Below are 26,819 nucleotides of genomic sequence, written 5' to 3'. Positions count from 1 at the left end.
AAATTGCTCAGCTCAGCTCAGCTCAGCCAATCAGGGTGTGTGATGGCTTGAAATTTGGCATTCCTGCATTTGTCCTGATGAATGCAAGATGTAAAGCTGTAGGAGTGAAGAATTAGAAACGTTATATAAGCTCCTGTTGAAATTAATCTTATTGAAATGTGACAGCCCAGAAGGTTCACTCTAGTAATTCCCCCCCCCCCCCCCCCACCTTCCCAACTTGATCCACATTAAGGTCACTGCTTGTGTAAATTCACTATTAGTGTGTTGGTGTTGCTGGCAAGACAAGCAGTAATAACATGTCTGTAATATCTGTAAACCGTGTGACTTGCTCTGACATTTCAGACAGCAATAATGAGTCAACCACTTTGCTGTGGGTCCAGAGTCACAGGTAGGCCAGACCGGGTTACGATTTCTTTCCTTAAATGGCATTTGTGAACCAGATTACTTTTCATAACAATCGATGACAGTTTCAGTCGCCATGACTAGTTTTAGATTTAATTAATTGGATGCTTTGTTTAATTCTACCTGTAGTGGTGTCCGCCTGGGTTCCCAGAGCATGAACCCAAGCTTTAGATTTCTAGTCCAGTGACGTTACCATCGGGCCAGAATCGCCCTCTGTTGGTTGGAGGAACAAGCTCAAGGAGTAGCTGTCAACACTCTTGCCCTGGTTTCTGATGTTTTTGTGAGGGAACAATGGTCTACAATCTGACAAATGGCAGCCTCTATTTGCATTTCCCCACCTGGAAGTTTCAGTTGTTTCACTTCCAGCATCAATGGTTTGTGAACTTTCCATTTGATTTGGTGTGGTGTGTGGGGACAGCTGCTTTGTATTCTTATTTTGTGTTTAATCTACTACTGAATATTGACCAGTGAAGGGTTTTATGACTATGATCAGGTTACTCTTGAGAGTTGACTGTAAACAAACATCCTCAAGTGGCCTCACAGAGACCATAAAACTCTTGTTCTCATTAATAATGTGTTTGTAACAGCTCGTAAGGCTTCATTTTTCTTTCTGTTTCCTGTCGTTATCTTTGCATTGAGAGTATTCTCTGCTGGCCATATGTCCTACCCTCCCCTCGCCCCTTAAAGAAAGGAGCTCAGAGGAAGTGTGAGAGCTAGCTGCCTGAAGGCATTATTCTGGCTTGGGTTTATATCCACATGTCGTATTAAATGGTTGCGTATCTGAAAAATATGGCAGTGCTGTTTCTTTGCACAGTGTCCTGTCCATCCAGAAAATTGAGACGGGTTTCCGTTTGCTGAAACCCAGTAGAAACAGAAAAGAGTCTCAAAGTATCTTGTGGAGATTTACGTGAGGTATGTGTCGATACCTTACAGAGGCATACAGCACAAAACCAGACCCTTTGGTCCAACCAGTCCACACCGACCATCTTCCCAAACTAAACTAGTCCTATCTGCCTGGGCTTGGCCTGTATCTCCAAACCTTTCCTGTTATGGTATTTATCCAAATATCTTTACAATGTTATAACTGTACCAGCATCCATCACGTCTTCTGACAGTTTGTTCCACACATGAATCACTGTCTGTGTAAATACAATTGCCCCATGTCTTTGTTAAATCTTTATCCTCTCACCTTAAAAATATGCCCCCGAGTTTTGAACCCTCCCCCACCCGGGGGAAAAGACCTTGGTCAAGTACTGCAGTAGCTCGCCACTACCTTCTCCTGGTCAATTAGAGATGCCCAAAAAAACTGCTGGCCCAGCCAGTCTTGCCCATATCTTGCGAAAGAATTAATAAGTTGAGTACTGACATTCCACTTATACAGAACCCACAGGAGTGTTACACATTTGAGTAGTTTCAGATGCTGCACAAGTTTATTGTATTTCCAGGGACAGGTGGGGAGACAAAGGAGTCACCTGATGTATCACATGATCAAGCCGTGATGTCGGTTCAGATGTCAAACGTGAAAGAACCATGCACCTCGCAAGGCGGAATCTCAATTCCACAAGCCTGGATCATCAGTTGGGGTTCTCCCTCACCACAGCTCCCAGCCCCTGATAAATTTATGGTTCAGTCTCATTCGGATGACCTGACATGAGGGAGCCAACATTGGCAGAAAATAAGGAGGCAAGCTGCACTCTGCTAATGGGCACCTGTCTCAGCCCTACTGCTTAAAGAAAGCATGTCTTCTTTACTTTTTCTTCTGGAATGTTTACTGACCAACATTGTCCTCTTCCACACCTTTAGACACTGGAGACCTGGAACTATAGGTGGCCTTGGTATGCAGGATTTCACCAACTCACACTCTGAGATGCTTTCAACCACTCGTCATTTGCAAGTCACTGCCCTATGCCTGGCCAATTTGAGTGAGCACAACTTGCAATATCAGATCTGCTTACAGGATTGCAGAATCCATGAGACATGCAACACAGAAACAGGCCATTCAGTCCAACTCACCCATGCTAGTGTATATTGTTCCACATCAAGCTCTTCCCATCCCAGTTCACTGAATCCAATTAGTATATCACTATCTATTTCATTGACTATATTCCTGTCAGGGTGAAAGGGAAGGCTGGTAGGTATAGGGAATGCTGGATGACTAAAGAAATTGAGGGTTTGGTTAAGAAAAAGAAGGAAGCATATGTCAGGTACAGACAGGATAGATCGAGTGAATCATTAGAAGAGTATAAAGAAAGTAAGAGTATAGTTAAGAGGGAAATCAGGAGGGCAAAACGGGGACATGAGATAGCTTTGCAAATAGAATTAAGGAGAATCCAAAGGGTTTTTACAAATATGTTAAGGACAAAAGGGTAACTAGGGAGAGAATAGGGCCCCTCAAAGATCAGCAAGGCGGCCTTTGTGTGGAGCCACAGAAAATGGGGGAGATACTAAATGAATATTTTGCATCAGTATTTACTGTGGAAAAGAATATGGAAGATATAGACTGTAGGGAAATAGATGGTGACATCTTGCAAAATGTCCAGATTGCAGAGTGCTGGATGTCTTGTAACGGTTAAAGGTGGATAAATCCCCAGGACCTGATCAGGTGTACCTGAGAACTCTGTGGGAAGCTAGAGAAGTAATTGCTGGACCTCTTGCTGCGACATTTGTATCATCGATAGACATAGGTGAGGTGCCGGAAGACTGGAGTTTGGCAAACGTGGTGTCACTGTTTAAGAAGGGCAGTAAAGACAAGCCAGGGAACTATAGACCGGTGAGCCTGACCTCGGTGGTGGGCAAGTTATTGGAGGGAATCCTGAGGGACAGGATGTACATATATTTGGAAAGGCAAGGACTGATTTGGGATAGTCAACATGGCTTTGTGCGTGGGAAATCATGTCTCACAAACTTGATTGAGTTTTTTGAAGAAGTAACAAAGAGGATTGATGAGGGCAGAGCAGTAAATGTGATCTATATGGATTCAGTAAGGCGTTCGACAAGGTTCGACATGGGAGGCTGATTAGCAAGGGTAGATCTCATGGAATACAGGGAGAAATAGCCATTTAGATACAGAACTGGCTCAAAGGGAGAAGACAGAGGGTGGTAGTGGAGGGTTGTTTTTCAGACTGGAGGCCTGTGACCAGTGGAGTGCCACAAGGATCATTTACAAAAATGATTTGGATGCGAGCATAAGAGGTACAGTTAGTAAGTTTGCAGATGACACCAAAATTGGAGGTTTAGTGGACAGCGAAGAGAGTTACCTCAGATTACAGCAAGATCTGGACCAGATGGGGCAATGGGCTGAGAAGTGGCAGATGGAGTTTAATTCAAATATATGCGAGATGCTGCATTTTGGGAAAGCAAATCTTAGCAGGACTTATACACTTAATGGTAAGGTCCTAGGGAGTGTTGCTGAACAAAGACACCCTGGAGTGCAGGTGCGTAGCTCCTTGAAAGTGGAGTCGCAGGTAGATAAGATAGTGAAGAAGGTGATTGGTATGCTTTCATTTATTGGTCAGAGTATTGAGTACAGGAGTTAGGAGGTCATGTAGCGGCTGTACAGGACATTGGTTAGGCCACTGTTGGAATATTGTGTGCAATTCTGGTCTCCTTCCTATTGGAAAGATGTTGTGAAACTTGAAAGGGTTCAGAAAAGATTTACAAGGATGTTGCCAGTGTTGAAGGATTTGAGCTATAGGGAGAGGCTGAACAGGCTGGGGCTGTTTCCCTGGAGTGTCGGAGGCTGAGGAGTGACCTTGTAGAGGTTTACGAAATTATGAGGGGCATGGATAGGATAAATAGACAAAGTCTTTTTCCTGGGATCGGGGAGTCCAGAACTAGAGAGCATAGGTTTAGGGTGAGAGGGGAAAGATATAAAAAAGACCTAAGGGGCAACTTTTTCACACAGAAGATGGTACCTGTATGGAATGAGCTGCCAGAGGATGTGGTGGAGGCTGGTACAATTGCAACATTTAAGAGGCATTTAGATGGGTATATGAATAGGAAAGGTTTGGAGGAATATGGGCCGGGTTCTGGCAGGTGAGACTAGATTGGGTTGGGATATCTGGTCGGCATGGACAGGTTGGACAAAAGGGTCTGTTTCCATGCTGTACATCTCTATGACTCTATGACTACGGCTATGCTATTTCTTCCAACTATTCTGCATTTTCGCCCCTCTCTGGCTGAAGACATTTCTCTTGTATTGTTTTTTTCTTTGATTTCTCTGGCCAAAGGCAGTTTGAGCTCGCAGTGCTCAACAACTGACCAAAGTGACAAGTCCTGAATCTGCCCCTGCTGGAAGAGAGTTCAAACCCCATATCGACAGTACCAATTTGATCCACACTAGCTAACAGGCTCCCAGGCAGTCTAACCTGCTGAAACAACATGCAGTTACACAAGCATGATGTATTCTGGATCAATACAGAGTACTGGTAGGGGCTCCAACTTTCTTTCCCTCATTTGGCTGACCAGGATTCTCTCCCAATCTTACCACCTGTGTTGGAAAGATTTACAAGCTGATACTGAGCCTAGTTGGCTGCATTATGAGCGCACATTCCTTGATTATCAACTACAGAGAGTTGTAAACACAGCTTAGTCCACCACACAAGCCAACCTCCCATCCACTGACTCTATCTATACTCCCCACTGCCTCAGAAAGGCAGCCAACATCATCAAAGACCCCTCCTGACCGATTATCATCTCTTCCAACCTCTTCCTTTGGGCAGCAGATACAAACGTCTAAACAGATTCCAGAACAGCTTCTTCCATGTTAATAGACTTCTGAAATTTAATGTTGACCTCTACAGCTGTAACATTGTATTCCTCAATGTGTTCTATTACCCTAATGCACTTTCTATAGTGTGATGTTGGCAAATGGGACTACATTAATTTAGAATATCTGGTCTGCATGGACAATTTGAACTGAAGGGTCTGAGTCTGGGCTGTGTATCTCTATGACTCCATGGCTCTATAACTGCCTGTGCTGAGCTTTGATGGTGGTTTTGCAACAAAGTTTACTAAATTTCTGTGATATTGACAGTGAGTGCAAAGGAAAATATCAAATGACATGAATTTCCAGTGCATGCTGTTTTCTTGGTCAATTAAAGTGCCTCTTACTATGATGTTGATTGCTGTGCGACTCTGCTGGGCTGGAGACCAGCCTGGAGGGGGTTACAGTCCGGCCTATGGGTACGGTTAAGGGAGGCTGATAAAAGGAGTCCTTAGGCCTCTGCCTTAGGCCCAGTGGCCTGTTATAGAGCTTCAAGCATGTTATCACATATCAGTAGATCTGCTTCCTGTTTCGACTCGGTTTTACACGTGACACAATGGACTAAGCCTCTTGGCAAAATGGCAGCAGCTGCTTGTATTGCTATATATATCCCTAATGAGCAACATAACCTCGAAGTAAAGCCTGGGTGAAATGTAGCCTTCCCCACAAACCCCCACCTCCCTCCCTTATCATGCTCAGGGAAACATCAATTGCATTGAAGCGAGATCCTTTGTCACACAGTGGAGAAAGGCTTATTAATGATTCTGAAGAAAAACATACCTTATTTAGCCATGTTAAACGATGGTTGTGTCAGGGAGATGTGTTAAAACACAGATGAGTCGGATTGAGGCTTGTGATGAATGTTGTTATTATGACAGCTGGTTTTGTATCCCGATGTATGATTACAATTAAGTATCTCTTCCAATAAAGTTACACTGCACTTTGTTCCTTGTGCTGCTAAAGTGGTTCGTGCACTGTTATTACGTTTATCCTCTCCCGACCACTGGATGAGACCACAGAGATTGTGCGCCTGTGGGTGGTCCTGCAGCCGGTTAACAGAGAGCCCTTTGGAATATGGCAGGGAGAGGTCCTGTTTAATTCGGATCACGGATCACCTCGTGGAATAAACTATTAGACTTTGTTTTAGATTTTCCATTCTTGAATCAAAATGGTAATTTTTTTTAAAAAGTGCAATAATTGTACGAAGAATTTGATAAGCCAGCATTAGCACCAGTTAATTAGATCGTGGGTTAGCTTACTCTGAGCTAACTTAATTGTAAAACCCCTTTATCTGAGTAATTCATTTACATGAAAGGATTAGGCTCAAAGAATATGCTTGTTGTAAGATGAGATTGACACTCTTATGAGTGAACAGTAAGAGGCTTTATTGAACAGAACTATATACAGAGAGGACTTCATACCTGGAGCCTGACAGACCCATTTGATGAAAAGGTGACATCTCCTTCTGTACATGCTTAATAACTGCACCGTAGTAAAGGTATAATTCTTTTTACAATCCTTAGGCCCCAAACATTTGTTCAGAGACACTGGACTGAGTTTTACATCCTCCCAGCCATCCCTGGCTGACATGTTTGAAGGTGCATCTTAAGGTGGGGGTGGGGGGGTATGGTGAGTTATGGATCAGGAAGTTCACCAATTTGTCCTCTCTTCACCAGGCACCCTGCTCATTCCAGGTGCCTCCAATGCATTCACATCATTCCTGGGATGTGGGTGTCGTGGGCTAAGACATTGTCCATTCCCAAATTGTTGCTGAGAAGGTGATGGTGAGCCACGTTCCTGAGACAGTGCAGTCCACTTGGTGTAGGTACAGGCACAGTGCTGGGGGCGGAGGGAGTGAGTGTGTGAGATGGAGAAGAGAGTGAATGATATCTCTGTGAATAAACAACACATTGTGCTTTGAGGAGAGACAAAAACAAGGCTGGGATCTGAAAGGGACTGCCTGAGTGGGTAGTAGAAGCAACACCACAGCATGTTTCCAACTGAGTACTTGAATACTTCAGGGCTAAAAATTGCAAGTCGATTGTGATGAAGAGGAGTAAGAAAAATGAACATACTTTTAAAAGTACCAGTGTGCGCACAATGGGCTGAACGGCCTCCTACTGTGTTGTCCCTTCTATGTCTGAATTATTTTGTTTTACTGATTCATTGATATAGCCACCACAAGGTCCCATTGACTTTCACTGTTGAACATATCCCTGTTTTGCCCGAGTCAGTTTTCTTCGGTTCTGGCAGCAAGAGGATTGCCTTTGTTGACGGCTTAAACGCTCTGAGCAAGGCCACTGGACTTTGGATCACTGCTCCAGTAACATGCACCACTGTCTCCTTCGGTACACTGCCCACACACTGAGTCCTACAATTCATTACACCCCACTCACCCACATGCAGCCATTTTTGTTACCCTAGCACTAGCACAACCACAAGGCAAACCAGACAGCAGCTAGATTGGCAAGATTTCAGTGTGTGAAGAACTGAATTAATGGGGTGCATTCTTTGACAGTGGGGTTGCAGGTAGACAGGATAGTGAAGAAGGCATTTGTTACGCTTACCCTCATTGGTCAGAGTATTGAGTAGTGGAGTGGGGAGGTCATGTTGCGGCTGTACAGGACATTGGTTAGGCCACTTTTTGAATATTGTGTTCAATTCTGGTCAATAGGAAAGGTGTTGTTAAACTTGAAAGGGTTCAAGAAAGATTTACAAGAATGTTGCAAGGGTTGGAGGATTTGAGCTACAGGGATAAGCTGAATAGACTGGGGCTATTTTCCCTGGAGCATTGGAGGCTGAGGGGTGATTTTATAGAGGTTTATAAAATCATGAGGGGCATGGATAGGGTGAACAGTCTTTTTCCAAGTGTAGGGGAGTCCAAAGATAGAGGGCATAGGTTTAAGGTGAGGGGGGAAAGATTTAAAAGGCACCTGAGGGGCAACTTTTTTGAGCAGAGGGTGGTGCGTGTATGGAATGAGCTGCCAGAGGAAATGGTGGAGACTGGCAAAATTACAACATTTAACAGGCACCTGGATGGCTATGTGAATAGGAAGGGTTTGGAGGGATATGGGCCAAGTGCTGGCAGGTGGGACCAGATTGATTTAGGATATCTGGTTGGCATGGACAAGGTGGTCTGTTCCCCTGATGTACATCTCTAACACTCTAACTAGTCATGATGCCACACAAGGAAAAGAACAGGATGCGGCAGAGTGGGATTGAAAGGTCACGCTCCACATACACTGTCACACATCTACATTTATGTCATGGTGAATCCCAAAATTTTACACTGCATCCCTCACTCTGTCTACGTGACAGCGTTCACAAATCTGCATGACTGTTCCAAAACTGCCAACAGGTAAACAACATCAAACAATGTAATTTTAATGCAGCCCACTTTATCGTAATGATTCTTGATTGTGAAAATTACACCTAAAGTCACCCACACCATCTCTCCTCAGCAATATTCTACTCAAAAATATAGACCACTGAGGAGTGCAATTAGTATCGTCACATTCTTCTTTTCCATGTAAAATAATTCTGTAATTATAAAGTGCAGAATGTTCATTACTCAAGCACTATATTCATTTTCCAAAGTCAATCGTGGAGGGAGCGAGAGCAGTGGAAAGTTCAAACAGGGCTCGATTTCGTTCACCCTGGTCACCCAATTTGCACAACAAATCCTTATAGGGAGACAGTCAGCGAAGCTGCCTCAATTCACAGGCCTGGCTGTGGGTAATAGATTCATGTTAACAGTGGATAAATATGTGTGAATTAAACCCCTGTGTTGGGGGACTCTGCACATTTAACAAGTACAGGATCCCCACATGAACGCCTGTTGTCTGACCAAGTGTCTAGCATTCTTCACAGAAGTTTCTGGTAATAAGAGGCTTTCCTTCTTGTTCCCACAGGTGACGTGCAACTGTTTCACCATCAGCGATGGGGAGATGCAAGAGATCGGTGTTGGCCTCTATCCCAGGTACTTTAACTGAATTCTGAGCAGCTCATGTTGTACAGGCTTTGGATGCTTGGTTTCAGTGTTGTCTTGCTTCTCTGAAAATAATCACGATCGTTCCCTCTGACTGGTGGCTTCACAAATTCCAATGTGCTGTTTATCCAGAGCGTGCACACACCTTCCTCTGCTTTCCACTCCCCTCCCCGGGATGCTACATAAATGCAGGTGGTTGTTAGGTTGACAGGCTTCTGCAGCAGATCAGTCACCCTGCCCTGGGTCATTGATTCAATCAATGGCTGTAGAAGACCGTTCAGCCCATCATACCTGTAATAGAGCTGCTCAGTCAGTCTTATTGTCCTGAATCGGGCAGCCCGTGTGAATTAGATTTTGAAATTTAAGAAACTTTGTCAAAACTCCGGTCAGATTTAAACCTACCCCCTCTCACTGCTCACAGCAGCTGACAGTGACGGTTGATTCAACATTGTAAGTGCAGTCTCTAGAAAGTGTGTTGTCAAGAAAGTGTTTTTAAGCGAGCAAAAACTAAATTAAGTGCATTCTTTCAGGATTTCTGGCATTCCTCCTTATGTTTTACCATTTAGAGCTCCATTTGCAAACTTTAGTGTCTAACGTTCAAATGATTTCTATAAATGGAAAACAAAAGAAGAGCATAGATCCCTGGGGAAAGCACAACCACTAACATCCCGCCAACATCTGTTTGTATCCAGCCTTTGCTTTCTGCCTTTTTTTTAAACCTTTAATGCCAAGGCCCACAAGTAGTTGCTGGTTAAAGATTTCCCCAGTCTGCATCTCCGTCTCGCAGTGCTTCCCCCCCCCGGTGTATTGGGATTTCCTTCCAGACCCTAACTTACAATGCCTGCAATCTCCAGTCCCTTTCCCACAGGATCTTTACCCCACCTCTCCCGACATTGACCTGGTTCTGACGTTTCCTCAGAATCTGCTCCACAAGGCCCACTTGCAGGGGCCCTTCAGGATTACAGTCTGACCTTACAATGGAGGTCGCACCTTCTCCATCTCTCCCCTCAGCTGAGGCATGGTGATTCTCAGGTTAAAGCACCACCATCATCTCTCTCACTGATGCACCATCCACTGGGACTGTACCTTACCTTTACAATGCCTCCATTTTGTGATGTGCCCTCCTTCCCTTCATTCACCTCAACAGCACTCACTATGGGCCTGCTGCATGTCCCTGCAATTCGGCTGCTCTGATTGGTGCTCCCTTCCGCCACCCCTTCCCCTCTCTTCTTGTACCTGCCCCCTCCCCATCTTTCTCTTGTCCCCACCTCCATCTTCCCTTACCTCCCCCTGCACCCTTCCCCACAGCCCTCTTCCCCACCTCCCCCTTCCCCTACCTCCTTCTCGCCACCTACTCTCCCACTCTCCCACCTCCCTCTTGCCAACACCCACCTTCTCCCCACCTCCTTCATCCTACCAACCCCCTTCCCCTCCTCTACCCTCCCCCACCTGCTCCCCCACTTTCCCACCTCCCTGTTCCCATCCCCCATCTTCCTTTCCACCTACTTGCTCCCTCTTCCCCATGCCCCCTCTCCCCCTACCCCCAGCACACACCCCACCGCAAACCACCCCACCCCCCCCCCCACCTACAGTGTCCAAGCACCCCAACCCCACCCCCTCCCCAATCCTCAGGGCTGCCTGGGTGATGCTTCCAGAGGCAGCTTCTAAAATTGACCTTCTCCGGGAAGATGGTGCCCCACCACACGCGCCCCTTCAGTTGGGCACCTCAGAAATCAGCCTCATGTCAGGGCCAAGACCTAAACAGAGGTTCTACCATATGTGTCTGACACCACAAAGAGCAGGTTCTATCTCTCAGGGCGAAGCTTGAAGGAGGGTGGGTGTGAGGTTTACAAGTCTGAGATGCAAATAGCCTTAAACGCTGTTTGTCAGAAACCCACGACAGTGTATGGAAGTCACAAACACAGAAGAATTAGGAACAGGAGTAAGCTATTTGGCCCCTTGAATCTACTGCACCTGTCTATGAGACCATGGATGATGTGACTGTGGCCTTAACTCCACTTTCCTATCCATCCTGGTATATTCTGTGACACCCTATCAGTCCAGATGACTCCACCTCCACTATTCTGAGAAATAGAGTTCCAGAGACTCTTGATCATCCGAGAGAGAGAAAAAATTCTGCTTTCCATTTAAAAGGGAGACCCTTTACTGCTAATCTGTGTTCGAAGGGTTCAATTCCTGGCTTTTCAACCTCACTGTTTGTGTGAGGCGTGGTGACTCTCAGGTTAAACTCACCACTGGTTAGCTCTCTCTAATGAGCGATTCCCATGGTCCTTCACTCCACTATGTCTGCTCATCCTGTGGTTGGCACTTAATAGCTGCGTCTGCACAGTCAAGGAAAACAAATCGCAACACATCTCAAAGAAACAGGAAGAAGTGCTAATGAGGGCAAAGTGGGATCTTTTATAAGTGTGAGAAAAGAACAGTGTGTACAACTCTGGTCACCATGCAATGGGAAGGATATTATTAAACTGGAGAGGGGGCAGAAAAGATTTACAAGGATGTTTCCAGGATTGAACAGTTTGAGTTATAAGCCGCCGAGGTTCAATAGGCACAGGAATCTTTTCACTGGTGGGTGGGAGGTTGAGGGGTAATCTTATAAAATCATGAGTCGCGTAAATATGCTGAATAGCCAAGCTGTTTTATCCAGGGTAGGGGAGTTCAAAACTAGAGGGCATAGTGTTAAGGTGAGAGGAGTAAGACTTAAAAGGGACCTGAGGGGCAACTGTTTCATACAGAAAAAGTACGTATGTGGAATGAACTGCCAGAGGAAGTGGTAGATGCAGGTACAGTTACAACATTTAAAATATATTTGGATAGGTACATGAATCGGAAAGGTTTAGAGGGATATGGGCCAAGCATAGGCAAGTGGAACTTGTATAGTTTGGGAAGCTTGGGCAGCTTGGATTGGTTGGACCAAAGGATCCATTTCCATGCTGTATGACTCTATGGCTTTATATCTGTGTAGCAAATACGCCCAGCAAATTGTCCAGGAAGCTTTATTTCTGCAAGAGAGAGAGAGAGGGAGAGGAGTGTGTTTTGTTTCTGCAGTAGACTGAGCTGGTTAAGTGGAGTCGAGAGTGTGGTACTGGAAAAGCACAGCAGGTCAGGCAGCATCTGAGGAGCAAGAGAATTGACAAAGAGCTCATGCCTGAAACGTCAATTCTCCATTTGGTTCGGGGGGGCTGGGGCGTGCGCCAAGTCTTGGGAGGAGCGTATCAACAAAGTGAGGCGGAAACTGGGCAGATGGAAACTATGGTCGCTCTCCATCGCGGGAAAAAAACCTGGTCATCAGGTGTGAGGCACTGTCATTGCTGTTGTACATGACACAGGTCTGGCCTATTCCCAGAACCTGGGCCGCTGCAGTCACCTGAGCCATCTTCCAATTTATATGGAGATCAAAGATGGACCGGGTCCGAAGAGACTCGCTGTACAAAGGTCTGGGCAACGGGGGAAAAAATACACCCAATACCACCCTGACCCTGATGGCCACCTTTGTGTGTGGCTGCATCAAGCTGTGCATGGATCCCTGGTACGCAAACACCAAGTGTCACTACATACTGAGGTTCTACCTGTCCCCTGTGTTGCGAAGGATGGGCCTGGCCTCACTGCCGCGGAACGCTCCGAGTAGTTGGACCATTTGTAATACCTGTCCTTCGTGGAGAAGTTTATGAAGAAAAACACCTTTGACCACAAGTCCATTAGGAAGTGGTCAGCACGTAGTGACCTTGAGATCCTTTGGGAAAAGGAGAGGGCGGATCCTATCGAGCGGTTCCCTGAGCAGACTGTCAAAGCCATTTGGCAGAATGCCTCATCGCCAGAACTTTCCAATAAGCACCAAGACATGGCTTGGCTGGTGGTGAGAAGGGCTCTGCCTGTGAGATCCTTTATGCACGCCCGGACTCTCAGCCGCACTGCACATTGCCCTCAAAGTGGCTGCGGGGGGGAAGAGACTGTCACACACCTCCTTCTGGAATGTGCCTATGCAAAGGAAGTCTGGAGAGGAATGCAGTGGTGTTTGTCGAGGTTCGTCCCGAGCAGCACCGTGACGCGGGACTCCGTGCTCTACGGCCTGTTTCCCGGGACGCACACCGAGACGAACATCAGCTGTGCCTGGAGGATCATCAACTCGGTGAAGGACACTCTCTGGGCGGTCCGAAACCTGTTGATCTTCCAGCTGAAGGAGCTGACCCCGACTGAGTGTTGCAGACTGGCACATTCCAAGGTCCAGGACTACGTGTTGAGGGACACGCTGAAGCTTGGGGCAACTGACGCCAAGGCGCGGTGGGGAAAGACCACCGTGTAATGTCTGCCTGCCTAAGAAGAAGTGGGGTCCCATGCGGTTATTTGGGCTGTCCTGACACCTTAGCTAAATATATGGACATATGATTGATAAATGTACAGACCTGTATATAAAAATGATAAATTCTGATCTCTGTATGTAAATGTTTACGTATGTATGGCATGACCGACTGTCCCGACCATCAAATTATTTTATGAATAAAGTATATTTTTTGAAAAAAAAATTCTCCTGCTCCTCGGATGCAGCCTGACCAGCTGTGCTTTTCCAGCACCACACTCCCAACTCTGATCTCCAGCATCTGCAGTCCTCGTTTTCTTCTGGTTAAATGGAGACCGGATTAAGAAAGCAGGAGTCCAGGGAAGGTAAAAGACTGTCTCTGTGAGGTGTAACATGACCTAGCTGAATTATACATGCCAGATGCAACTGTGGGCAAACAGATTGGACCATCTGGACAGAGCTGTGGCTGGGAGCCCTCACCCAGTGCCAATCAATCAGTGCTGAAACTGGCTGAGGGCAGCAGGTTTCTCGAGAGCTTGCAAACTGTGAAAAGAATATTGGGAACAAGAGGCACTGTTGTAAGGAGCATGAATGTATTGGACCTGAAAGATGGGTTCGTGGCAGGGTTAAGAAATGGTCGCTGGCTCGCTTCACCTTTTGACTGGATATTGGGGGTCCTGTGGGGTGAGGCGTGTGGGGGGGGGCGGGAGGTCAGGAAATTTGGCCACTCCTAGGGACTGCAGTGACCTGGCAGCAAGTGGGAAGTGCGTGGTGAATGGGGCTGAATGTTCCCACCGAGGAGTGGATGCTCACTCACAAATAGTGCGTCTGTTCAATACACCAGACTGGAGTATTGAACTCAAAGAGATTAGTCCACAACTTGGATTTTGTTTCTCTGTTAGCTCATAATGTTATAGAGTCATATTCATAGAGTATGCAGCACAGAAGCAGAGCCTTCAGTCAAACGCATCCATGCTAACCAGATATCCCAATCTGACGTCGTCTCATTTGCCAATTTTTGGCCCATATCCCTCTAAATCCTTTCCATTCATGCAGCCCTCCAGATGCCCTTTAATTGTATTTGTACAAGCATCTGCCAATTCCAGATGTCTTCTCTTGTTTTTCCATTGTTCCGCATTTCCCAAGCCACCTCGGGATCTCACAGTTCAAAAGGGAAGGCCTATAGGTTCTCAGACCTCTGTTCTTGCCCCTGAGATGTGCTCTGTAAGTTGACGCCACGTCCTGACATGGTCTTCCCCTGACCCCGACAGGTCAGCCTCCATTTTCTCTCTTCTTTGGTGCAGCTCGGGGTGAGATTTTGAGGAAATGAATCGCACTGTGTCTGGCCCACGGGGTGAGTTAGGGACAGCAAAGCATCTGGATTGCTGCCTGAGCTGCTGCTGCATGTGGTGCTTATCCCCATTAGATACCTGTCTGGAGGCCTATTCAATGGTGGAACTCAGGCCCCCTAGTCCATCACTGAGGCTGGGATGATTCACACTCTGCAAGGTGTTGCTCTAATGGAGAGAAACTCACAAACTGACCAACTTCACATATGCACAGAGCCCAGTTTGAAGAATCACAGAACTGTGACATCACAGGCAGAGACCATTCAGCTCCTCGTGACTATACTGGCTCATTGTGATAGCCATTCGCTTAGTCCCAGTCCCGCATCTTCTCTCCAATCTTTCCTTTCAGGTAATAACCCAAGTCTTTCTTGAAGACTTCAATTGAACCTGTCTGAGGCAGTGCATTCCAAACCTAAACTAACTCACTGCCAGGAAACGTTCCTCCTTTCTCTGGTGGATAGTCTGGCAAATTGCCTATTCAGCTGCCGTGTTCCCGTTACAGCCTCCATGTTCCAGTTACAGCCCCTATGTTCTAGTTACAGCTGCCTTGTTGTGGTTACAGCCCCCATGTTCTGGTTACAGCCCCCATGTTCCAGTTACAGCCCCCATGTTCCAGTTACAGCCGCCATGTTCTTAATACAGCCCCCATGTTCCAGTTACAGCCGCCATATTCTTAATAAAGCCTCCATGTTCCAGTTACAGCCTCCATGTTCCAGTTACAGCCACCATATTCCGGTTACAGTTGCCATGTTCCAGTTACAGCCCTCATGTTCCAGTCACAGCCCCCATGTTCTTAATAAAGCCTCCCATGTTCCGGTTACAGCCGGCATGTTCCAATCATAGCCGCCATGTTCTTCATACAGCCGCCATGTTCTTAATACAGCCGCCATGTTCTTAATAAAGCCTCCATGTTTCAGTTACAGCCGCCATGTTCTTAATAAAGCCGCCATGTTCCAGTTACAGCCGCCATGTTCCAGTTACAGCCACCATGTTCTGATTACAGCCCCCATGTTCCAGTTACAGCCGCCACGTTCTTAAACAGCCCCCATGTTCCAGTTACAGCCGCCATGTTCTTAATAAAGCCTCCATGTTCCGTTACAGCCTCCATGTTCCGGTTACAGTTGCCATGTTTCAGTTACAGCCGCCATGTTGTGGTTACAGCCTCCATGTTCTGGTTATAGCTCCATGTTCTGGTTACAACCCCTATGTTCCAGATACGGGTACTATGTTCTGGTTACAGCCCCATTTTCTAGTTATGATCGCCATGTTCTGGTTACAGTCCCCATATTCCAGTTATAGGCATCATGTTCTCGTTGCAGCCCCCATGTTGTGGTTACAACTGTCTTGTTCTGGTTACAGCTGCCATGTTGCAAGAGCAATCTATAAGATGTAGCAAATGTTCTGTGATTATTAGATCTTCAAACCAACCAATGAATGCACATAACCAGAGTTTTACAGTTGCAAGCTGAAAAATGAACCCTGCGGTTCTCTGAGGAACACACTCAGATCTGTAAGGCCAGGAACCTGGATAGAAGGTTGTCAAGCAGACCCATGTGTCATAAAGCAGTCATACAGGTTAACTATCAGCCACGTGGCAGGCAGTCGGAGTGGGGGAGCTGCCTGTTCATTGTTGGATCTGTAGCATCTCTGAGTCCCCATGTTCAAAGGCCCCAGATGCTGTCACCCTCGCTCCAAAGGTCAACCACCCACAGGATTGACTCAACGTTGGTGTATTAGTTACACAGTGGAGTTGAACCGACTCTTATCGCTTTGTCCAGCTTCAGTTAGAGTCATAGAGTCACAGAGATATACAGCATGGAAACAACCCTTCGGTCCAACCCATCCATGCCGACCAGATATCCCAACCCAATCTAGTCCCACCTGGCTCATATCCCTCCAAACCCTTCCTATTCATATACACATCCAGATGCCTTTTAAATGTTGCAATTGTACCAGCCTCCACCACTTCCTCTGGCAGCTCAATCCATACATGCAACACCCTCTGTGTGAAAAAGTTGCCCCTTAGGTCCCTTTTATATCTTCCCCCTCTCACCCTAAACCTGTGCCCTCTAGTTCTGGACTCCCCCTCCCCCCACCACCCCCCCAACCCAAGGAAAAGACTTTGTCTATTTATCCTATCCATGTCCCTCATAATTCTGTAAACCTCTATAAGGTCACTGCTCAGACTCCGACGCTCCAGAGAAAATAGCCCCAGCCTGTTCAGCCACTCCCTATAGCTCAAATCCTCCAACCCTGGCAACATCCTTGTTAATCTTTTCTGAACCCTTTCAAGTTTCACAACATCTTTCCGATAGGAAGGAGACCAGAATTGCACGCAATATTCCAACAGTGGCCTAACCAATGTCCTGTACAGCCGTAACATGACCTCCCAACTCCTGTACTCAATACTCTGACCAATAAAAGAAAGCATTCCAAATGCCTCTTCACTATCCAATCTACCTGCGACTCCACTTTCAAGGAGTTATGAACCTGCACTCCAAGGTCTCTTTGTTCAGCAACAATCCCTAGGATCTTACCATTAAGTGTATAAGTCCTGCTAAGATTTGCTTTCCCAAAATGCAGCACTCCACATGAAGAATTAAACCCCATCTGCCACTTCTCGGCCCACTGGCCTATCTGATCAAGATCCTGTTGTAATCTGAGGTAACCATCTTCGCTGTCCACTGCACCTCCAATTTTGGTGTCATCTGCAAACTTACTAACTGTACCTCTTATGGTCACATCCAAACCATTTATGTAAATGACAAAAAGTAGAGGGCACAGCACCACTCCTTGTGGCACTCCACTGGTCACAGGCCTCCAATCTGAAAAACAACCCTCCACCACCACCCTCTGTCTTCTACCTTTGAGCCAGTTCTGTATCCAAATGGCTAGTTCTCCCTGTATTCCATGAGATCTAACCTTGCTCATCATTCTCCCGTGGGGAACCTTGTCGAACGCCTTACTGAAGTCCATATAGATTACATCTACCGCTCTGCCCTCAACAATCCTTTTTGTTACTTCCTCAAAAAACTCAATCAAGTTTGTGAGACATGATCTCCCATGCACAAAGCCATGTTGACTACCCCTAGACAATCCTTGCCTTTCCAAATACATGCACATCCTGTCCTACTCGGGCAGTTAACTCGAAGAGTGGGTGAGTACTGCCAGCTCCAATGATTGGTCAGTACCATCCTTGAAGCAAATGTCCCCCCCCTCCATCATATGCAACACCGTGAATTATCACAGACCCCTGTCAGGTTTCAGGCACACTATCCAGCTGCTCCCAATGAAATCCGTGCAATGAAAGTTCTGCTCATGATCATATAAATAAACCCCCCACTGAAATAACTAGAACTGCAACACCCCAGAGCACTTCACAACCAGCGGTGCACTCAGTGAGGAATGAGAGATACTAAACATGACGACTGAAGGCCTCTCTCGGATACGACATTAAACCTAGACCCCAGCCTTGATTTCTTGGAGAAGTGGTAAGAGAGCACCACGATGATGCTATTCCAAAGAGTCGGGGCGTCCTCTCCAGTATCCCAACCAATATTTATCTCACATCGACGTTAGGAAAGGGCAGATTATCTGGACATTATCACATTGGAGTTTAACCAATTAACCTAACTCTAATTCTAATCTTGCTGTTAATGGGACCTTGCTGTGCACCGGTTGGCTGCTTCATTTCCTGCGATAGTAACTCCATTTCAAAAGTACTTGGTTAGCCTGAATGGACTTTGGGGCTTGCTGAGACTATGAAAGGAATCTTACAATAGAACACTTCCTTTTTATTTCACTAACATCAGATAGTAAAATCTAATCAGCCGGATCCTTGGTCAGAGGGTAATTGCCAGCGAAGGTTTTAGCGAAGCTGTTGTTGTTGGCCTGACCACACCATACCTGCCGTATAGTCACACCAGTGGGGAAATGTATTGTGAAGGTAATTGTGCACCAGCCTCAAACTTCAGGCCACACACTGCACACATTATTGGGCTTGCCCATTATGGGGTTTATTGCAGCAGGAAGATGCCAGGTACATATAACCACAGCCCGGACTGGCACATACACGTCCTTATCACTGGGGCGTGTTGTTGTTACTTAAGCCACAGACTCTCTCTCTCTCTCTCCCCCTGGTCCTTGAGGCACATGGCTGCATGCTGAAATCCTTTTGTTATCACAGCTATTATGTAAAGAAGGAGAGGGAATTTGTATTTACACAGCGCTCCTAATGAATTCAGCGGCACTAAGCCTCAGTTAAATGGATTACATGGATTTTACTGTTTGGGCTTTAGATAATTAATGGCTGCTTTCAATTCTAATTGACAGAATATAAAATGCCGCTTGTAACCTACACTCGCGAGGGATGTGCCCCGTATTTGGATGTGACTTGCCTGCAGATGCAGTGCTGGGAAGTGAGGGAGTTACTGAGATGAAGCAAGGCTCTGGCACTGAGCAGCCTAAATAACAAGACACAACGTGGGGCACTTTCCTCCCATTTCACACTCACTGATACCTGGTGCCCGCATTGAGGGCAGCTGCCCCTTCTTCAGGGAAATAAAGGTGTATAAGCCGCTGCTGTTGTGTTGTACCCACACAACAACTTAAACTTATGTGCCCCCCCAACATAATGAAATGATCCAAATGGCTTCTCAGGCACCTTACTGAAGCAAAATGACATCTAGTCACTCGAGGAGATACTCGCTGAGCTGACTAAAAATAAAAGTAGCCATAAATGTAGGTTTTAATGGGAGAAGGTTAAAAATCACACCACACCAGGTTGTAGTCCATCAGGTTTATTTGGAAGCACTAACTTTCAGAGCGTTAGCCTCTTGTGCTTCCAAATAAACCTGTTGGACGATAACCTGGTGTGGTGTGATTTTTAACTTTGTGCACCCCAGTCCAACACCGGCATCTCCCAGTTGATGGGAGAAGGTCAGGTGGAGGGGCAGAGAGATGGAAGGAGCTCACTACTTGTGGTGGACTGATTAAAATCAGGGATGTACAAGAGGTCAAAGTCAGAGGAGCACAGATATCTCCTCAGGGTATGGGAAGGAAGGAGATTATGGAGATCCGGCTGGTGGGGTGAAGGTGAGGCAATGCAGGGATTGAAAACCATGGATGTGAATTCAGTAAACAAGATGTTGGTTGATTGGCGTTAAGCCAATGTAGGTCAACCAGCAGAGGCATGATAGGAAAATGAGACACTCTGAAGAGAATGAGGACACAGAGTTTTGGATGACCTCCACTTTATAGAGAGTAGAATATGAAAGACCAACCACATGTCCATTGGAACCAGACAAATCTAGAGGGTTTAAGTAGAAGGTGAGTCGAGTTAGGGTTAAAGTTAAAAATCACACTACACCAGGTTATAGTCCAATAGGTTTATTTGATAGCACTAGCTTTCAGAGCACTGTTCCTCCATCAGGTAGACTAGCTCCAAAGGCTAGTGCTTCCAAGTGGGCGGCACGGTGGCACAGTGGTTAGCACTGCTGCCTCACAGCACCAGAGACCCGGGTTCAATTCCCGCCTCAGGCAACTGACTGTGTGGAGTTTGCACATTCTCCCCGTGCTCTGGTTTCCTCCCACAGTCCAAAAATGTGCAGGTGAGGTGAAATGGCCGTGCTAAATTGCCCGTAGTGTTAGGTGAAGGGGTAAAATGTAGGGGAATGGGTCTGGATGGGTTGCGTTTCTGCGGGTCGGTGTGGGCCGAAGGGCCTGTTTCGACCCTGTAAATATTCTAATCTAGTAGCCCGTGTGGTGTGATTGTTAACTTTGTCCACACCAGTCCAACTCTGGGACCTCCACATCATGAGATTGGGTTGGCATTGTTACAGTGGTGGAAAGAATTGGTCATAGTATTGGAATGACTGTGAGGTTAGACACATGTCTCAAGGTAAAATGTGACATGAAGCTTGCCAACAAACTGGTTTAATCTCACAACTGTGGCAGGACCCTCCAGTGCAGAAAGAGACCATTCAGCCCATCGATTCTGCACCAATCCTCGGAAGAGCATCCCACCCATACCCAGGCTCCCCTGCCTTATCCCTGTAATCCCACATTTAGCCAGTCCAATCCACCTAACCTGCACATCTTTGGACAGCAGGGGGAAACTGCAGCACCCCAGAGGAGACCCACGTAGATACAGGCAGTACATGCAAACTCCACACAGACCATTGCCCGAAGCAGGAATTGAACCCAGATCCTTGGGACTGGCAGGCAGCAGTGCTAACTACTAAGTCCCCGTGCTGCCCAATAGCTAGGGAACAGAGTTTAGATTAGGAACCAAAAACAGCTTCAACCTTCCCAACCTTTAACTGGAGGAAATTTCTGCTCATGTGGATAAGATATAGGATGGGATCAAGGATAGAACCTTGCGAGTCACCAGAGGTAAGGGTGCAGGACCAAGGGAGAGAAGCCATTGCAAGTGCCCCTCTGATTAGATAGATATGAAGGAACCTTGCAAGGGCAGTCCCAATCAGTTGGGTGACAGTGGAGAGCCACCGGAGGAGGATGCTTGATCATCTGTGTCAAAGAGGAGGGAACATGGGTATAGTGAGGAGAGGGCCTTGAACATTGGAAGTACATTTTGAGGACAAGATGAGATCAGAAAAACAGTAAGTGAATGTATGAGAGGAATTGGAAAAAGATATACGTTCAGGGCTAGGGAACGATAGGCATTAGAGGAGCTGGATGTAAGTTTGCTCACTGAGCTGTAAGGTTCATTTTCAGATGTTTTGTCACCATACTAGGTAACATCTTCAGTGAGCCTCTGGTGAAGTGCTGGTGTTATGACCTGCTTTCTGTTTATGTGCTTAGGTTTCCTTGGGTTGGTGATGTCATTTCCTGTTCTTGTCCTCAGAGGGCAGTAGATGGGGTCCAAGTCGATGTGTTTGTTGATAGAGTTCCGGTTGGAATGCCGTGCTTCTAGGAATTCTCGTGCATGTATCTGTTTGACTAGTCCGAGGAGGAGGTTTGGCCTTAAGGGCGACTGAAAGGGAGGGACGGTGCTGTCTATCTTAGTAACAGAGAAATCCATGAACTCCTTACACTTACTGCAGCAGGTGAGGGGGGAAGGAGAGGGTATTAGGCTATATTAGGCCATTCCGAAGTGTTCCCAACAAAAAACAATTGGTGACCTCAATCTGGCAAACGATTGCCCCCAGACACTTGCAAGTTAAAAGAAGGCTGCTTGTTCCCTGGTGCAGTTAATGTATTTCTTGAGTAATGGGAGCACCCAGGTTAATACCTGCTCAGTGAATCTCAGGTACACGACAATGCTGGTCTCAGGGTTAAGAGAGTGGAGCAACTACCCAGAGCTCCTCTTCATCCCTACACCCTTTAGAGGAAACATGATTATGTTAAAAAAAAAGTTCATGCATTCCTATAGTGCCTTTCAATTCATTCCAAAGTGAGTGAAGTACTTTTGAAGTCAATTTTGTAGAAGACACCACAGCTAATTCAAACACAGCCAGCTCCCAGAAGCTGTAAAGCGATAATACGCAGATCACCAATTTTCTTGTGATTTTGATTGAGCAATAAATATTTGGTCTGGGCACTGGTTAAACTACCCCCTGCTCCTCTTTGAGATAATGCCATGGAATCTTCCACATCCACTGGAGAGTTTTCTGGATGTCAGACGTACCAGCTGTTAGAAGTGAGAGCCTGGGTCGAGGGTTTTGGTGCTGAAGAAGCGCAGCAGGTCAAGCAGCATCCGAGGAGCAGGAGAATCGACGTTTCAGGCAAACGCCCTTCATCAGGAATGAGGCTTGTGAACCGAGGGGGGTAGCGAAATAAATGGCGGGCGTGAGGGGTGCGGTGGGGCTGGGAGGAAGATAGCTGAGAGTGCGATAGGTAGATAGAGGTGGGGGTAACGCTGATCGGTCGGAGAAGAGGGTGGAGTGGATAGGTGTGGAAGGAAGGTGGGCAGGTAGGACCAGCCATGAGGGCAGTGCCGAGTTGGAAAGTTGGAACTGGGATAAGGTGGGGGCAGGGGAATGAGAAAATTCATGAAGTCCATGTTGATGCTGTGTGGTTGAAGGTTCCCAAGACAGAAGATGAGGCGTTCTTCCTCCAGGCGTCGGGTGGTTAGGGTGTGGCGATGGAGGAGGCCCAGGACCTGCATGTCCTCGGCAGAGTAGGGGGGGGGGTTTGAAGTGTTCAGCCATAGGCCGATGGCGTTGGTTGGTGCGGGTGTCCTGGAGATGTTGTCTGAAGCGCTCTGCGAGTAGGTGTCCTGTCTCCCCAGCGTAGAGGAGACGCATCGGGAACAGCAGTAAATGACGTGTGGAAGTGCAGGTAAAACTCTGATGGATGTGGAAGGCTCCTTTGAGGCCTTGGTTGGAGGTGAGAGGAGAGGTGTGGGTACAGATTTTGCAATCCCTGCGGTGGCAGGGGAAGGTTTCAGGAGGGGAGGGGAGGTTGATGAGGGGGCGTGGACCTGACAAGGCAGTCGCAGAGGGAAGGGTCTTTACGGAAAGCGGATCGGGGTGGGGAGGGAAATATATCTGGTGGGAGGGTCTGTTTGTAGGTTGCAGAAATGGCAGAAGATGATGCGATGTATATGAAGGCTGGTGGGGTGGAAGGTAAGGACTAGGGGGCATCTGTCCTTGTTGCAGTTGGAGGGGTGGGATTCAAGAGTGAAGGTGCAGGAAGTGGATAAGATGTGCTGAAGGGCATCACCGATCATATAGGAAGGAAAATTGCAGTCTTTGGAGAAGGAGGCCATCTGGTGTGTTCTGTGGTGGAACTGATCCACCTGGGAGCAGATGCAGCGGCAGCAGAGGAATTGGGAATAAGGGAGAGTGTCTTTACAGGAGGCAAATGGGAGTCGGTGAGTTTGTAGGAAATGTCAATGTTGATTCCGTCACCGTTGTTGGAGATGGAGAGGTCCAAGAAGGGGAGGGAGGTGTCTGAGATGGTCCAGGTGAACTTAAGGTTGGGATGGAATGTGTTGGTGAAGTTGATGAACTGTTCAACCTCCTCGTGGGAGCACCCGTATGTGCCCCAGCTATGGCTGTCTCTTTGTCAGCTACGCAGAACATTCCATCTTCCAGAGTTACACAGGCACCACTCCCCACCTCTTCCTCCGTTACATTGATGACTATATCAGCACCACCTTGTGCTCCCACAAGGAGGTTGAGCAGTTCATCAACTTCACCAACACATTCCACCCCAACCTTAAGTTCATCTGGACCCTCTCAGACACCTCCCTCCCCTTCCTGGACCTCTCCATCTCCATCAATGGTGACTAACTCAACAGTGACATCTTCTACAAACCCACCAACTCCCACAGCTACCTAGACTACACCTTCTCCCACCCTGCCTCCTGTAAAAATGTTACCTTTTATTCCCATTCCTCCGCCTCCGCTGCATCTGCTCCCAGGAGGACCAGTTCCAACACAGAACACACCAGATGGCCTCCTTCTTCAAAGACCACAATTTCCCCTCCCACGTGGTCAGTGATGCCCTTCAGCACATCTCATCCATGTCCCACACCTCCCCTCTTGAATCCCATCCCTGCAACTGCAACAAGGACAGAACCCCTAGTCCTCACCTTCCACCCCACCAACCTCCATATATATCGTATCATCTTTCACCATTTGTGCCACCTACAAATGGACTCCCACCACCAGGGATATATTTCCCTCTTCACCCCTAACTGCTTTCTGTAAAGACCATTGTCAGGTCCACGCCCCCCACGCCTCTCAGCACCTTCCCCTGCCACCACAGGAATTATAAAACCTGCGCCCACACCTCCCCCCCTCACCTCTGTCCAAGGCCCCAAAGGAGCCTTCCACATCCACCAGAGTTTTACTTCACTTCAATGCATGTCATTTACTCTATCCATTGCTCCCAATGTGTCTCCTCTACGCTGGGGAGATAGGACATCTATGCAGAGCGCTTCAGAGAACATCTCTGGGACACCCGCACCAACCAACCCCATTGGCCTGTGGCCAAACACTTCAACTCCCCCTCCCACTCTGCCGAGGGCATGCAGTTCCTGGGCCTTCTCCATCGCCACTCCCTAACCACCCGATACCTGGAGGAAAAACTCATCTTCCACCTCGTGAACTTCTAACCACACGTTTCCTTCACCAGTTTCCTCATTTCCCTCCCCCCTACCTTATTCCAGCTCCAATCTTCCAACTTGGCAACGCCCTCATGACCTCTCCTACTGTCCATCATCTTTCCCACCTATTCACTCAACCCTCCTCTCCGACCTATCACCATTATTCCCATCTCCATCTACCTAACACACTCTCAACTACCTTCCCCCCAGGACCACCCCCCTTCCCATTGATCTCAGCACCCCCTCGGCTCACAAGCCTCATTCCTGATGAAGGGCTCCAACCCGAAACATAGATTCTCCTGCTCCTCGGATGCTGCTTGACCTTCTGTGCTTTTCCAGACTCCAGCGTCTGCAGTCCTCCTGTTTTCTTCAGGAGTGAGAACCTGTCCCATTCCTCAGCACTAATGGTCTGCAAGTTGATGAACATAGGAACTGACCAAGAGAAACAAAACTCTCAACAGATTGTGTGCTTGTTGTGACGGATTTACAAAAGTTTGAATTTGCACTTTTGGCTGAGTCCTGATGGGTTGATCTCTCAACACTGCATTGATTGTTTCTTCCAAAACCATCTGCCTGTGCCTCACTTTGCCAGCCTCGCGAACCATCCCTGCACTACTACAGTGAGAGATTTTAATCAGCTTATCTCAAAACCCAACCATTAGCTTTGGAATGTGTTAAATGCTCTCTCGGACGGCCATGCTGAGATGATTAAGTGCCAGTTGCAAACTCGGAATTTTGCACATTTTAGCTTTGACCTGGAAAAGGGAAGTTCACTGACGATGTGGATAATAGAGGCATGAATGCAGAATTCAGGAAGATTGTGGTTTCTTGCAACATGACAAGTTATTCTAAATATTTTTGAGGGATTTTGTATGGTCTCCAGAGACAATCTGTCTGATAGGAATTCTGAAGTGCATATAGAGATTAGAACCAACTAATGCAAACAATTGTATCTTTACAGCATGTCCCTGCTGAACCACAGCTGTGACCCAAACTGTGTCATTGTCTTTGATGGAAAACAACTCCAGCTTCATGCAATTCGACAGATTCAAGCAGATGAAGAGGTAATTTCTTGTGAGGTGATAGCTGCAAATGAACATGTTGGGAGAACTCTGCTGCACTTGTGCCCCAAGTCCCATTCAGCCCTCATCAATCTCTTTATGGCCCCACAATACCCCACCTGTGAAATCCCCTCCAACTGTACAACTTCCCTGATCTCCATACACCTCCTCTCCTAGCCTCTTGCTCTACCTTTAACAGCTGTGCCAGTGATGACCTTTAGCATTGAGCACAGCAGCTTGCATTGCCCTGCTACAGGAAGGATATTATTAGATTGGAGACGGTTCAAAAACGATTGAATAGGATGTTGCTGGGACTGGAAGATTTGAGAGAGGCTGGAAGTTTTTTTTCACTGGAGAACAGGAGGTTGAGGGGGTGACCTTATAGAGGTGAGTAACAGTGAGGAGCTGTGTAGTAATCATCAGGCAATGAATAATAATAACCGAAACAGCACCAACAATGGCCAGAGCATATAAATGAAGAATCGTTCCTGTGTACTTTATTAAATAGCCCCACGCTCACTTTCTGGGAGTGAACATTCAATTTAAACAGGTGTCACAGGGTAATAATCCACACAAATGAAGGAAATCCAGCTCTGCGTTTCCAGTATTGACTGGTTTTCACTATCTCAGCCACAACAGCATCTTCTATATGTCATGTACCATTATTCAACCCAGATCTCGCACTTCCTTTGGAATACAAGTATCCTGTGTTTACAGTTTTGCCTTAATGTAGGTGCCCAGAGTAAGACTATGGAGAGTTTTTTTTGTGTCACATGCTCATCCTAGTGTTTTTTAAAATTCGGCTGTTATCTCTATTGCCTACATTTCTGATCAAAGGTGACTAACGTGTGCCATAAATAT

General features: G+C 46.9%; 1 protein-coding gene across 2 annotated transcripts in view; it reads left to right on the top strand.

Annotated features, from left to right (window-relative positions):
* The window catches only part of smyd3 (SET and MYND domain containing 3), a 781,377-nt gene that overhangs the window by 631,760 nt on the left and 122,798 nt on the right, over positions 1-26,819 (top strand). For both annotated transcript variants that reach the window (XM_060831286.1, XM_060831287.1), the window contains 2 exons: positions 9,079-9,146; positions 25,859-25,961. In XM_060831286.1, coding sequence (XP_060687269.1) covers positions 9,079-9,146; positions 25,859-25,961 — 171 coding nt within the window. The remainder of the gene's footprint in view (positions 1-9,078; positions 9,147-25,858; positions 25,962-26,819) is intronic.

The sequence above is a fragment of the Hemiscyllium ocellatum genome, chromosome 10, assembly GCF_020745735.1.
Source record: "Hemiscyllium ocellatum isolate sHemOce1 chromosome 10, sHemOce1.pat.X.cur, whole genome shotgun sequence".
Taxonomy (NCBI): Eukaryota; Metazoa; Chordata; class Chondrichthyes; order Orectolobiformes; family Hemiscylliidae; genus Hemiscyllium; species Hemiscyllium ocellatum.
This window is presented reverse-complemented; position numbering and strand designations above follow the sequence as displayed.